Source organism: Cydia splendana, chromosome 6, assembly GCF_910591565.1.
Source record: "Cydia splendana chromosome 6, ilCydSple1.2, whole genome shotgun sequence".
Classification (NCBI taxonomy): Eukaryota; Metazoa; Arthropoda; class Insecta; order Lepidoptera; family Tortricidae; genus Cydia; species Cydia splendana.
In genome coordinates, this window is record NC_085965.1 from 978,954 (window position 1) to 993,163 (window position 14,210).

At 37.1% G+C, this 14,210-nt stretch overlaps 1 protein-coding gene across 1 annotated transcript in view; it reads left to right on the forward strand.

The window, feature by feature from the left end:
• The window catches only part of LOC134791243 (uncharacterized), a 62,271-nt gene that overhangs the window by 31,711 nt on the left and 16,350 nt on the right, over positions 1 to 14,210 (forward strand). The window contains exons 6-7 of the mRNA XM_063762224.1: positions 2,411 to 2,505; positions 4,772 to 4,971. Of these exons, the coding sequence (XP_063618294.1) occupies positions 2,411 to 2,505; positions 4,772 to 4,971 (295 nt within the window). The remainder of the gene's footprint in view (positions 1 to 2,410; positions 2,506 to 4,771; positions 4,972 to 14,210) is intronic.

A 14,210-nucleotide genomic window follows, 5' to 3' on the forward strand; every position in this document is an offset into this window, starting at 1 on the left:
ATATACAATCTGTAAAGCATATGCTGAAGAAGATGATATACACTAATAGAGACATAAATTTAGGATTGCTTATGTATAGAAATACTCCAGTATATTCCAACTTAACTCCTAGTGAGTTATTATACAAAAGAAAAGTAAAGACAATAATACCTTGTGTAACTGGAAATGATTGTAAAAAGGATCTTAATTATAAAAATTCATTGACTGAAAATCAGCAAAAACAAAAGATGTATTATGATCTGAAAACTAGAGCCTTACCGCAGTTGGAAGTAGGAGATAAAGTAAAAATACAAAATGAAAGTAACATCAAGCCCTTACAGAGTGGCATAGTAGTAGGAAAGGCTCCAGGTCCCAGATCATATCATATAAAAAATGAAGATGGAAATATTATAAAAAGGAATAGGTACATGTTAATTAAAGGTGGGACTTATAAAGAAAACAAATTGGACTATGATGACATTGTAATAAATAATGATAGGGTAACAGATTTGCCTAATGATGTAGATATGGCTCATGGTTCTGGAAATGTGTCCAGGTCCAGTTCTTTTAATGATGTTATGCCTGTGCTTAGTACTTTCTCAAGGTCTGGTAGACAAATCAAAAGACCAGGTTACCTTAAGGACTATCAATTAGAATAATAACCGTAACCGTTAAAAAAAAAAGTATTTAAATAACAAGACTTAAAAACTATTGTTACCTACTTTGACTAGATGTGTTATCTTCGTAGTTCTTTTTTTTTGTTTTATGCTTTGGCTGTACATACAAGTAAATTTCCACTAACCCGTATAAATGACAATGTGGTTCAGTGAAGGGGACGGACTGAAAATCAGCGCTGCGCAGGCAATTTCTAATGAAATGACTGACGCGGCGTATGCTGAGCCCGTTCCTTTTGCCGCACAAATTCTTTGGTAAATCTTTTATATTATGTAACCAGTGTGCTTTTTGTGTTGCAATAAATGGTTTCTTATTCTTATTCTTATTCTTATTCTTATTCTAATGTTTTGGAATTTAACAAGTGACATCCTTTCTAAGTGTTAATGAAAATAATGTTTAATGATTAATGTAACTTTTGTGTTTATGGAAAGGAAAGGATGTTATAAGTGTGAATCATACTTAAGTTAATAAGTGTGTAGCGGCCTTAAATAGAATATAGATTATCTATGACTTGCAATAATGGATCTGAATAAAACTCATGTTGATTAACAAGCTCTTTACTTTAAATATATTATTCATACTTAAAACCTATGAATACCACAATGGGTACCAAATTTAATCTACACCGTTCATCGGTTTATATTTGAAGACGTAACAGGAACACATAAGAAGTTATTTTAACATCAATAACATATTTTATATACGTATTAGTAGGTATAGTAGGGATAAGTTATTGACTCACTCTTACCTTGTAGGGACGTTGTTTCATGTTGCATTTGTGGGTGCATAATCCATTTTTCCATGACACTGTAACTATAGGTAGGTATTCAGCGCCTCGGTCACATTGGATCCTTTGGGTAAAATGCTGCGTACGGCCCACAATCCTTTGATCTGACCCCGTATCATAAATGCTAAGAGCAGTCCTTTCCTAAGCAGTTTCAATAGAGGCGATTTTTCAGACGGTGCCTGCATCTACGCGAGACTTCCGCGTTGTTTGCCGCCCACAATAATGTTAAAGTGTGCTTTTTACTACAAAATTTAATTTACAAACACTATTATACGGCATTTTCTTGTGCTTCGATAAGTTATCTGCAACGGGATAGCTCTCGCTACGTGTCGACACCTAGGAGGCGATAACGAATCCATTTCGCTTGTCAAAAGTGTCACTTGGCTAGACAATGTATGGCAGATATCGAATTCCGGTAACGAATGTTTTGCGTTTCGTTACAACATTGCAACTTGGCTAACATTTTTGTATTCGTTAATATTTTTCGACAGACTCATCTACGGTACCTGTCATTCCCATACATTTTTATGGATTCGTTAGCCATATCTTTTTTCGAAATGCGTTTCGGCTAGGCCCCCAGTACTTTACAGCTCATTAACCCCTCGTGCGGCGAGATGCCTGGAAATGGACGCTCTCCGACAACCGCATGTGCGCCTGATGTGCGCCGGCCGCCATTTTTTAATGGCTCCTCTACACGATGGGCCAGCGCCGGCCACTCCAAGGGACGCAGGCATACGGTAGAATGAGATAGCAATATCACTTGCTCCCTCTAACGCATAAATGCGTCCCTTGGAGTTGCCGGCGTTGGCCCATCGTGTAGAGGAGCCATAAAATTTAAAACTTCCTGCCTGTCGGCTGCGCGCCGCGCGGCGCCGAAATTTGAAATATTCCGCTCGAGGGGTTAACCGAGGGCATAGGGCATGCCGTACGCTTGTTTGCTACCGGTACACATAATTAATAACTCCACAGATGCTCATCGATGACTACTACTGGAGAGGCTACAGCTCAATATACAAAGACAACCACTATCAGCCGTGGTTTTGGACTCCATACTATGCATATGCGTAAGAAACATATTCGTAAAGTGTGCAATACCGCCACATCTTAAAATGTAATGTTATTTAACATAAAAAAATGTAGATTGTGTCACAAGGGACCAAAATGACATAATTTACGGCGAGGGCGTATATTGGATCCTCGAATAGAAACCCGAGCGCAGTGAGGGATTCAAGTGTTAACGCCCATGGTGGAAATAATTTTGATACCATTGTGACACAATAATCCTTTTCACATCACCCCTATGAGGAAATTATTATATTTCGGTAAGCTAAAAAAATTGTAAGTAAAAAAAAAATAGTGCCCTAGAACAGAAAAGTTTCACTTTGATCTCTCCTACTAGCAGGGAAGAAATATGCCTTAAAGCTTATTGTGCTCGTATGGCCGTATTAAAAGCACCATACGATTTATACATATTGTTCATTGTGATAATTTAAAAATAAGTTTTTGGCAAAAATTTCATTTTTGATACAAGCTTTTATCGCCGACTGTACTTTTTTTTCCACAGGCAACTAATACTCATCGAGACAATTCTAAAAACCCCAAACACAATTAAGTTTCGTTGTTTTATCACAGAGTTCCTATGGCCACCTCCGGTCTCCATCATCATATCAGCTCGATGACACCATAATATTGCATTGTCACCCGACTTACGTATGTATGCAAAATTTCAGCTCAATCGGAAATCGGGAAGTGGATCAAATTTAACTTGCAAGATTTGATTACACACACAGACAGACAGACAACGGTCAGGTGAAACTAAATAAAAGCTTGTAACAAGAAAACGTTTCTTACTACACTACAGTCATGTTTTAGGGTGAGTTAAAAGGAAAAAACGGAACCATTATACTCCTTACAGTATCAATTTGTTGTCCGTCTGTCTCTAAAGACCCTTTATCTCAGGAACGCGCAGAGGTATCGAGTTGAAAATATTCAGATATACATATACATTCCCTTGAAGCTGTGAAAAAATCAAACTTCTATTAAGATAACGAGAAACATTTGTGTCCGTTTATGCCGCAAAAAACGTAATTGCGACTTTCGACCCTCCCAAGGGAATCAAAATTTAATGGGTACTTCCCGTTGACCTGAGAACGAATGAAATTTGGAAGATTTTTTCTCGTGCTACGATAATCGTATGGTCGAGGCGAGAAACTCGCACCATGTAAATGGGCCTCAATACACTACACTACTACTCTTCTTACACTACAAGTACAGGGAAAACCGGCCAAGTGCGAGTCGGACTCGCGTTCCAAGGGTCCGTACATTACACAATTTTTAACAATGTTTTTTTTTTGTGAAAAAAGTGAGTGAAATGTCTTTAAAAAATACGTAGGGGTCGGTACAAAAACTAAGTATTTAAGTCTGACTCACGCTTGACTGCACATTTCTAATAGGTTTTTCTGTCATCTGATAGATAAAAGACCTATTCTGTGTATTTTTTTTTAATTTTAGACCCAGTAGTTTCGGAGATAAAGGGCCCATGGTATTTTTTCCCTTTTCTTAAAATACTTCTTAACTATTTATCTTAAAATTATAAAAAAATATTTTTGAGATTCCCACAATGAGCTCTTTCATTTGATATACCGGGTGTGGCCTGTAATATGAGCAAAAAATTAAACGGTATGCTGTACTCCTCATATTGACCAACATTTGTTCAGCGACTTTTAAAAATAACTTGGGGTTTGATTTTTAATACACTTTAAAGTTTATTCTAAGACGCAATGTTTTGCGAATTTTGTTATGTTTAAGGCGTGACAAGCAACGTCAATCACAATGATATGGCGTGGCGATGGCGTCCATTGAAGATAATATTTATTTTGTGTGAAAAATAGGGAGTCTAAATACTTCATAATTTTTAAAAGTTGTTGAACAAAAGTGTCACCGTTTGAGGAGTAAGTACAATCTATGTTTTAATTATTTGCTCATGTTACAGGCCACACCCGGTATAACATGATAGAGATTGCAAAACTTTGTTTTTTAATTGTCTTTTTTACCCCCCAAAAGTGCCCCCTATGTTTAAAATTCATCTGAGATCGACGAATCCAGCAACATAAAAACTAGTTTGGTGTATTCAAAATGTACTTAAATACAAAATACAGTATTACGTAGCGGCCCCCTTTTTAAATATATTTCGTTAAATTTAAACAATCGCGTTTATTTAGCAGTGGCGCTAGTGTGCACGTTGATGGGCTCTGAAAAGCTCTCTAATATATCACGATTGTATAAAATACCTACTATTGACAGTTACTTACATTATAAAACGAATTGCAGATCTTTGTTGGGCAAAGAAAAGTGGGCAGAATACGTGATCCATTGGAACTCCACGACGGGCTGGCTGCTCATTACGCGCTCCAGCTACGACACCTATATTAACAACTTCCACTTCAACATAAATGATGCCAATAACTTCCCCATCAAATATATCGCCATTGGAGGGAGTGCCGGCTATGACGGGGAGTGGATCATTAAAGGTATGTGCTGTCTTCTTCTTCAGTCGTTCCCTCAATGCTGAGGATCGTGACATCATGTTCTTCTGTTGACGACCAGGTTCCTCCATAGGCTTCTATTGCTCGCCAAAGTGTTAACGCCCAAGGTGGAAATAAATTTGCTACCATATGAGTCATATAGTAGCAAAGTCAGCAAGATCCACTTCAAATTTATTTATTAGACTTCTAATAAGTTATTATTACGCTGCACAAACTTCGAAATGATAAATAACTTGTAGTAGGCGTAACCATACAGCCTCTGGCCATGTTAAGTATTCAGAGTAAAAAGTTAAAATTATTCAACAAGAATTCAAAATTTTGTATCAGATTTCTGAACGCATAGTCGCGCCCGCCTGCAATTCCGCATCATCTAGATCCCTATCTCCGCCAACGGCGTCCAGAAGTAGATATCGCTCGGTATCCATATGTAAGCCTCGCTCTCCAATAGTGCCAGCATTCGGTTAATTATTTAATACACATAATATTCCGAAAAGGAACATTAATTATAATCAGGTAAAAAATATGATTTGTTTATGTTATTTATATCTGGATACCGAGCTGTTTGTGTTAGTGCTGTGCGTTGGAGTGTTATAACTAGCCAACTGGTTGCTAACTGTACTTGGTTATGCTGTGCATATGCATTCTGGAGCGCTATTCTCTGTTTCTAACTGCATAAAATGGCTGTGCTAATCATTTTAGTGTTAATCTAGACATCTCTGTTTGATATTCGCACTTGGCAACCTTGGCGTACTACACTAGGTGCGTTCACTGCCAGTAGCCAGGGGATATTGTCACATATTCCTTGCCAACAGCACTGAGACATTGCTCATGTCCTACCTGATAATAGGGTGGATTATAAAACACCTACAAGTATTCCGAAATATGATCACTTCTGTGAAATTTATAGTCGAATACTAGAACAATATGTGACTGTGGTATATACTGTGTGTACAAATATATGCCTATGATGACCTTATAAAATAATGTTCACTTTATAGGTAAAGCAAGGCAAGATCCATATATTAACATAAGCACATTTAGGTAGTGCAACTGAGCGGTTTTAGCTCCAAGATGTTTTTACTTGATTTCTTGAAGGTAGAAAACATATCTGTTTCATGTGGAAAGATTAGATTTCAGTTTTTAGTCCTAACATACCTAGACTATTAAACTAGATATCTGTCTAGCTAGATATATGTGCCAGACCTTTTATGAAGTGTTTAAGATCACATACACACACACACTGTTTAGATGATAGATATATCTATTGTTGATACTCCTTATAACAAATGTTATACTATGTAGGTACTTATACCGGATACACTTAATTATAGTCTTGGTACCATTACCTATGTGGAGTTATAATCAAATGGAACTAGTACCTCCTTTCCTTAGTACCTCAGAAAGCTGGCTACTATATAGATTTATTTCTTTACCTACTAAGGTAAAAAATCAAAGTTAATCAAAAGATAAAGCCCTTTATAAATTGGTACATTGCTAATACAAATTGGTTGTTTGTATAGTTATAGTATAAGTTTGGCTAATGAATATGGCTATGTGTATGTTTACACAAACGCTTTAAGGGTTAAAGAGCTGAAAAGACAAAAATACTTACATACTTATACTAAATTCAATATATTTTAAGGAAACCTAGTGTGACATTTTTTGGTGGCTTATTAAAATAAAGATTTATAAATATACTTTCTGCAGATATTTACTTACTTACAGTAATAGTTTATTGACACGCTGGGGCGGCCGATTAGAAATGAGTTAGCTGTTGGATTATGGAAGGAGTCAAAAAGAATATATATTACATTAAATTTATTCAGCTTATGGTGGTCTTTTATGTTTAAAGACTTTCTTTCCGGTTTACCAGATTGTGAGATGCTTCTGAGAGAAGACAACACAGCTATCACAATTATTTATAAACCGAATAGGTGAAATTAAATCCTGTATTTTTTATGTCTAGGAACATTTTGCAGTGGTGTGAAAAAAGACATTACAATATTCTAGTTCAATGATATATTTGTGCTATAAATGTTATAAGCTGATTAAGTGATAACTTGGGATATTAGAGTTTTAATACAAATTAAATTTGAAATGTCTTGCAACATTTTGGAACTTCATATACCTACCGAGTTATTGGTAGCCGTGCAGATGAAATATGTGAACGCTACACATATATCCTGGTGAAGTAACCCAGATGTTTTTTCTACATAAGTAGATGCTTTCACATTTTCATGAATATAAAAAATATTTTATCTATGCTTTCCTTTAATTTGAAATGAAATCTAAGGTATTAAAGTTATAGGAAAACCAGAAGTGCGGTCACTGAAACTACTCAGTTTTACAAAATATTTATGAGTATATGTATGTATGAGTATATAATTGTAAAGATTAGAGCCCCAGCTCTCAATTAAATAAACTTATTCTATTAACCGGTTTCAAGTTTCAACAGCGTCTTATCCTGGTTACCCCAGTGTTATCCGGGGAGTGCCATCAGCCATCTCTGAACGAGCAGGGAAGAGGAGGAGGAGACAGGAGGAACTTCTGATTGGTGAGGCCAACAGTATGGTGTAATCCCTTGCGCCCAACACCGTCAAGCAGCATGATACCTAAACACTTGAAATACTGGTGTATGTTTTGTGAAAATAATTACATTAATTATTTTATGGTATCTGTTCCAGAAGTGCTTGCCGTTTTAAAGCATTACTTATGCTAGGTATAGAAGTGTAATTTTCTGTAAATCTGTTCTTGGGTTTTTTATTGGGGAATAGGCTCTCCTCAAATGATACAATTGAACATTTTAGGAAGAACGTTTTTTAGATTACACCCACCTCAACATTAAAGTGTGAGCTGATACCTTAATCAGTCTTAAATTACTTATAAACAATGTCACCAACTAATGAAAATCTTTCATTAGGTATACAGACAGAAAAAGTAAAAAATTACTTTATTTCTTTTATCAGCCATTGTGATTGTACACAACGTGCAAACCCTGTAATTTATATGAAACTTTATTCTGATTTTTGATAAAGACCTTTATGACTTTATAAATTACAGTAACCTTTGCTACCTTCAAAATTAATTTTTCAGGATAAAACTAAATTGAAATTTTGTAAGGTTGCTTAAGCCAAACATTGGTTAGCTATATATAAATGAATGATAATATTCGTGATGGTAGATTGTTAAATTATTAGTGGTTATATTTTATTGCCTTCAAAAACCTCATGCAAAATTGCATGTTAACTCCTAATTTCTATACCTAATACATCTCAAGCAATAAAACTCTGTCTATTTCAGAGAAAAAATCTCTTCCCTAACGATTTGTAGATGGACTAAGTCCTACTCTTAAAAAATAGTGGTGTTGATATTTTTGAATCTCACCACTCATTTAACCCATTATGCGTTGGGACACCAACTCCTGCTTAGGCTGACAAGCAGAAAAATCGTTTAGGAGTTAATATTGATGGAAGAAAACATGACACTTCTAATAATTTTGCTCAATTTCATAATCATAGTTCCATCTAATTCCAATAATTATATAAAGATATATCCTTACTATCTAGTTAATGAGAAAATAAGTGTTACTAAAGGTTGTAAGCAGCAACACACTGTCAAGAGTTGCTTATAGTTGTTGAATTCGTTAAAAATTGCATCTCATGCTAACATTTGATTTCTTTGATAGTCCTATAATAATTGAGTTTTAAGTGGTACTTGGTGGTACTAATGAAATACCTATTAATAAGAAACAAATTAATTTTTGTTTCAATTATCATATGACAGGCAGTTTGATGAAATAATGATTTCTATATCTATAATGATCACTAGATCTCTAAATAATGTTGTTAACTAAATATACATATATATTGAAAATAGTTGATGATAACTAAAAAGAAAGGTACCTACTTTAAAAATGAAATCATTAATCATTGATTTCATTATTGTAATACAAAGCCAAAACAAACTTTGAATACTTATCTCTAAACATCTACAAGTTACTTATCATTGAAGAAGTTTGTGCAGCGTAATAATAATTGGAAATTAAACGAACTTACCTGTAAGTGAAGTTCTATTTCAATTATATTAGCTGCACAAACTTCGAAATGATAATCCTTCCCGCCCAGTACCCAGTACCCGCGTTGTCCTGAGACAACCAGGGATTTTAATAGTGAAAAATCCCTGTCAAAGTTTAAGTATTGGCTTTGCTGAGTTGCGGGCCAAGCTGTCATATCAGTTGGCATATTCACTGCCAGCACGAGCTACAAGCGAAGCTGATAATATGCGTTTTCCGCTTTGTAGCGAAAAGCGCCTAAGACTAGAGAACCTGCCTAGGTAGCGGGTCACTGGCAGTGAAAGTATTATGTCTTGGCTTGTTACTCTAAACCAAGGGTCTCCAAACCCCGGCCCGCGGGCCAAATCCGGCCCGCGACTCGTTCCGATCCGGCCCGCCGACACCCAAAGCGAGTGCCCACTGTCCGTGTTAGGAATATAAGGAGCACACGGGAAGCAGACGAGGGACTAGCCGAGATTACGAATGAGCAACACCAAGTTATGATATGAGTCTGTATTAATCGTAACAAATTAACACACCACTATATCTAGTTTTTATATCATTGAAAACATTAAAATATATTTGTATAAGTTTTATAGGCTGAGTAAAACATAAAATAAATGTAAAAAGGGGACGACACAATCTTACGGCTGCATGGGCTGAGAGCAGCGATCAAAGAGAGTAGACTACACAGACAATTTTTAACACGCCTCCTTATGCTGTACATTGGATAATCTTACAACATGATAGAATATTGAACAAGTATACTGAACAACATGAAATAGAAACTAACTAGTATGGTGACTCTAAAACATAACAAGTAACAACAGCTATGGATGCGAGTTTTCAGTTATGCATTTCAGTTTCAGACCTTTTACAAATTTTAAATGCTTTTGCACACACAATGGTTTTGTAAGCACATCGGCTATCATTTCATCAGTACACAAGTATTTAACACTAATATTGCCTTCATGTATCAAATCTTTAACAAAATGGTACCGCAAGTCTATATGTTTAGTTTTTCTATGGGAATACTCCTTGACTAACAACAATTTCTGTGCACTTTGATTGTCATTGAATACATTGACATTAAATTGTTTATCAATAATTTCCGACAAGAAATTCTTAATAAAACATATGTCCTTGCAAACATCAGAAATACAAAGAAACTCACTTTCTGTACTAGAAAGAGCGACACATCGCTGTTTTCTGGCTTCCCAGTTGATGACACAATTACCAAGTTTAACTACAAAACCAGTATACGACTTGCGGTCAGTTATGTCATTAGCCCAATCAGCGTCCGCAAAAGCGTTTATTTCAAAGTTCTTATCTTTTTCGAAATAAAGGCCATAATTGATAGTACCGGCTAAGTACCTTAATACCCGCTTTGCAGTCCGCCAATGGCTTTCATCAAAACATGTACTGAATTGACTTAACTGGCTACACGCGTATGAAATGTCTGGGCGAGTACAAACGGACAAAAACATAAGCGAGCCTAGTAGTTGCCTATACTGATAAACATTGTCATCTAAATGCTTGTTGGACTTTTCTAATTTATAATTTACAGGTAATGGAGTTGACACTGGTTTACAGTCAGACATGTTGTAGCGCTCAAGCAGCCTCTTAATATAATCATGCTGATCTAAAACAGTTACATTATTGTACTTAGTAACATTCATGCCTAAACAATTTTTTAAAGTACCAAGATGGCGTATTTCAAAGTGCTGTTTTAGCAATGATGTAACTGTCTCGATACAATTATTGTGAAAAACATAAAAATCATCTACAAATAAGGCTATAATTATGTCCTCAGTCTCATTTTTCTTAACATACACACATGGTTCGCATTTACTTTGCAAGAATCCGTTTTTAGCAAGCAATGTGTGTATTTTAATGTTCCACATCCGGCTTGCTTGTTTCAAGCCATATATACATTTTTTAAGCAAACATAACTTATTATTATTAGATTGGAAACCAGTTGGCTGCTCCATGTAGATTTTTTCAGTTAACTCACCATTTAGAAAAGCTGTGGTGACGTCAATATGGTCCATGCACAGATCCAACTGATTTGCAATTGCAAATAAAATTCTTAGGGTGGAATGCCTAACCACAGGCGAATAAGTATCCGAGTAATCTATTCCTTCTTTTTGACTATACCCACATGCAACAAGTCTTGCTTTATACCTATTTAAATTACCTGTGGAGTCGTATTTTTTCTTAAAAATCCATTTGTTTTTCACAAAGTTAACATTCTTTGGACGATCTACCAACTCCCACACATTATTTTTGACCATCGAGCCCAACTCAACCTCCATGGCACCATACCACTCGTCTTTTTCAGCTGAATTCATGGCGTCGCGGAAAGTAAGTGGCTCTTGCGATGAACTTGCTGTAGCCATCAGAGAATCAATATGGAAATCATTATACCTTTCAGGAAATATACCTCGCGTACTCCGCACTGGCCTAGAGTTGGTTGGAACAGCAGACTCTTCCACTTCCGCCAACATTGGCTCATAATCTGAAGATGCAGAGGGTTGCAGTGGTGAGGTGACAGGGCTAGACAGCACCACAGCCTCGCCGCTATCCTCAGTGGCGTCTTCAGTTGTGCGATACAGCTCAGACAGGGGTGATTGCACTGGTGTGCTTGCCGCCTCCTCTGAAACAGTTATAGAGTCCTGATTAGGTGAATTATAATTTACATGATCCTCATGGCTGTTTAGAGGGTTAAGATTATTATCACAATCATTATTACCTACACTAATATCACAGTTATTGTTTAAAATATTATTGCAGCAAGTATTATTCCCTCTATTATCATTTTTAAAATTATCATTAATAAAATTATCAAAAATAATAAAATTTGCTCTTTTCGCCTCAGCATTTGCATGCAATAGATTGTTTCCTATAAATTTGTCCTCAAGGAACACAACACTTCTAGAATAAATAACCCTTTTAGGGTTAACTGGATCTATTAAGCGATATCCCTTGCAGGTTTCACCATATCCTACAAAAATATGCTGTTTTGCCTTTGCATCCAGCTTACGTCTCTTTTGATTAGGCACATGAGAGTATGCTACACAGCCAAAAACGCGTAAATGACTAAGATCTAACTTATCAGATCCAGTCCATTCGCATTCAGGAATTCCACCCGATAATGCACTGGTAGGCGACCTATTTTTTAAATAAATGGCCGTCATAACAGCCTCGCCCCAGTAGCGATCAGGTAACTGAGAATCCTGTAACATAGCTCGAGCTTTTTCAAAAATCGTACGATTTGCTCTCTCACTGACACCATTTTGAGAAGGAGAATAAGGACAAGTAGTTTGGTGAATTATTCCTGCCTTTTTAAGGTAATCGGACAAAGTTTTATTGCAATATTCAGTACCCTGGTCAGTACGTAATACTTTAATACGCAATCCAGTTTGATTTTCAACTAAAGTTTTAAAATTTACAAAATGAGAACTCACCTCAGACTTGTTCTTCAGTAGATAGCCAAAGGTGCGTCTTGACTTGTCGTCGGTGAATGTTAGCAAATACCGAGCTCCGCCCCAGCTGGGTACATGAACCGGTCCGGCGATGTCACTATGCACCAGGTCCAGAAGGTTAGCAGCACGCCCCGCACTTGACCGCGGAAACGATGTTTCACACATCTTCCCGGTAAGGCAGGCGATGCACTGTGCAGGAATGCCGTCTTCAGCCTGAAATACGACACTACACTTATTCCCTCCACCTAATACCGACATACCTTGCTGGTTCAAATGACCAAGACGCTTATGCATAATAGAGTAAGGCACAGCGTCAGCAGCATTAGCACTCATGGATCCTTGCCTATGCAGGGACATAGAGTTGCCTAATTGGGGGTCAGGTCGAGTTTGCTCATCCACTTTCAACTTATAGAGCCCATCTTGCTTATTAATAGTTAAAACCTTATTGCCTGTGATTTGACAAGAGCTATAGATATTGCAATAATTATTTGAAAACACTACAACATAACCATTTTTTGTAATTTCACTGACAGACATTAAATTTTTTGCTAAATTAGGCACATATAGCACATCATTTAGAGTCAATTCAGGTGATATAAAAGTCTTACCAATAACTTCACTATTAAGTTGCTGTCCATTGGCTACTGTGATCACACATTTCTTGCTTTTAGTTTCATGAAGAAGAGACAAGTCACCAGCCATGTGACTGGACGCTCCACTGTCGAGCACATATTCATTAGAATGTGTTGCCGAGTATGCAGAAGCAAACATGGTGTGTTCCTGTCCAGTTTTCCTTGCTTCTTCTCGTTTCTTCTTAAAACAGCGGTTTGCGGAGTGGCCCTTTTTCTGACAGTAAGTACATAAGTTATTGTTGCTTTTCTTCTTCCTATTAGCCATGAAGGCTAGGTTGTCTGTAGTGTTACTTTGGCTTCGTCTGTGATCTTCTTGAAGTAGTCTGGTCCGGACCACCTCACTTGATAAGGTGCCGCTGAGATTAGCCGCCTCAAGGCTGGACACTAGTATGTTAAATTCTTCTGGCAAGCCCGACAGCAGGATTTCAGCTGTCTCTGCATCGTCGATAACCTTCCCGATATCGGCTAGCTGCGTGACGAGCTTAAGGACACCTCCGATGTAATCCGACATGCCCGCAAAGTGACCGTATTCTACTCTATGTAATTTGCGTAATAAAAGTACTCGCCTGTACAGTCCTTTGTCTTCGAAAGTATCGGATAATGACTTCCACGCATCCTTAGCGGTCGTCGCATTCCGCACGATTTGGTAAAGGTGTGGCTCACATGACAGGCAAATTTTTGCTAAAGCCCGTCCGTCTTTGGTAGTGTCCGTGTCTGTGCCATCGACGCAGCCCCATAAACCATCAAGAGTAAGCACCATCTTCACAGCGAATTTCCAATTGATCCAATTGTCCAAGCCTTTCAGTTTCTCTAAGGTGGACGTTGAGGTTATGTTACATGTGCTCGTCCCTGGTTGCGCCATTGTCGTAACTCGGGTAATCTGGGAATATCTCAACGCCTTTTAGCTTTTCTGCAGCTTTTGTGCCTAGGCCCTGAACCTGTTAGGAATATAAGGAGCACACGGGAAGCAGACGAGGGACTAGCCGAGATTACGAATGAGCAACACCAAGTTATGATATGAGTCTGTATTAATCGTAACAAATTAACACACCACTA